We start from the raw sequence: 494 nt of genomic DNA, 5'->3' as shown, positions 1-494 counted from the left end.
AAAGCGTCCGCCAGGCCTGTCTGTCTGCCGCTTAGGACCTGTCTGTCTGCCTGCCTGTCTGTCTGTCTGCAGCATAGGACCCGCCTACTGTAGTGACATCACACACACGGACAGAGGGACACACACACTGATACACACGGACCAAGTCACACACACATGAGCCGAGTCTCATACACATACGGACAGAGATACACACACTGGCTCACGGACACACATCACACACAAACTGACACACGGACAGTCTCTCTCACACACACACACACACACGGACAGTCTCACACACACACACACACACACACACACACACACACACACACACACCGACGTACAGTCTCTCTCACACACACACACACACGGACAGTCTTGCTCACACACACACACACACACACGGACAGTCTTGCTCACACACACACACACACGGACAGTCTTGCTCACACACACACACACACACACACACCAACGGACAATCTCACACACACACACGGACAGTCTTG

The 494-nt window shown here is 53.4% G+C and overlaps 1 protein-coding gene across 1 annotated transcript in view; it reads left to right on the top strand.

Moving 5' to 3' along the window:
• The window catches only part of LOC307262953 (mediator of RNA polymerase II transcription subunit 15-like), a 31,189-nt gene extending 31,022 nt beyond the window's left edge, over positions 1–167 (top strand). Inside the window, 1 exon segment of the mRNA XM_080043974.1 lies at positions 1–167. This exon segment is cut by the window's left edge and continues 102 nt beyond it. Within this exon segment, the coding sequence (XP_079900100.1) occupies positions 1–35 (35 nt within the window). The 3' untranslated portion in view covers positions 36–167.
• Positions 168–494: the final 327 nt, after the last annotated feature.

Source organism: Ammodytes marinus, assembly GCF_949987685.1.
Source record: "Ammodytes marinus genome assembly, chromosome: 16".
In the NCBI taxonomy this organism is placed as follows: Eukaryota; Metazoa; Chordata; class Actinopteri; order Uranoscopiformes; family Ammodytidae; genus Ammodytes; species Ammodytes marinus.
This window is presented reverse-complemented; position numbering and strand designations above follow the sequence as displayed.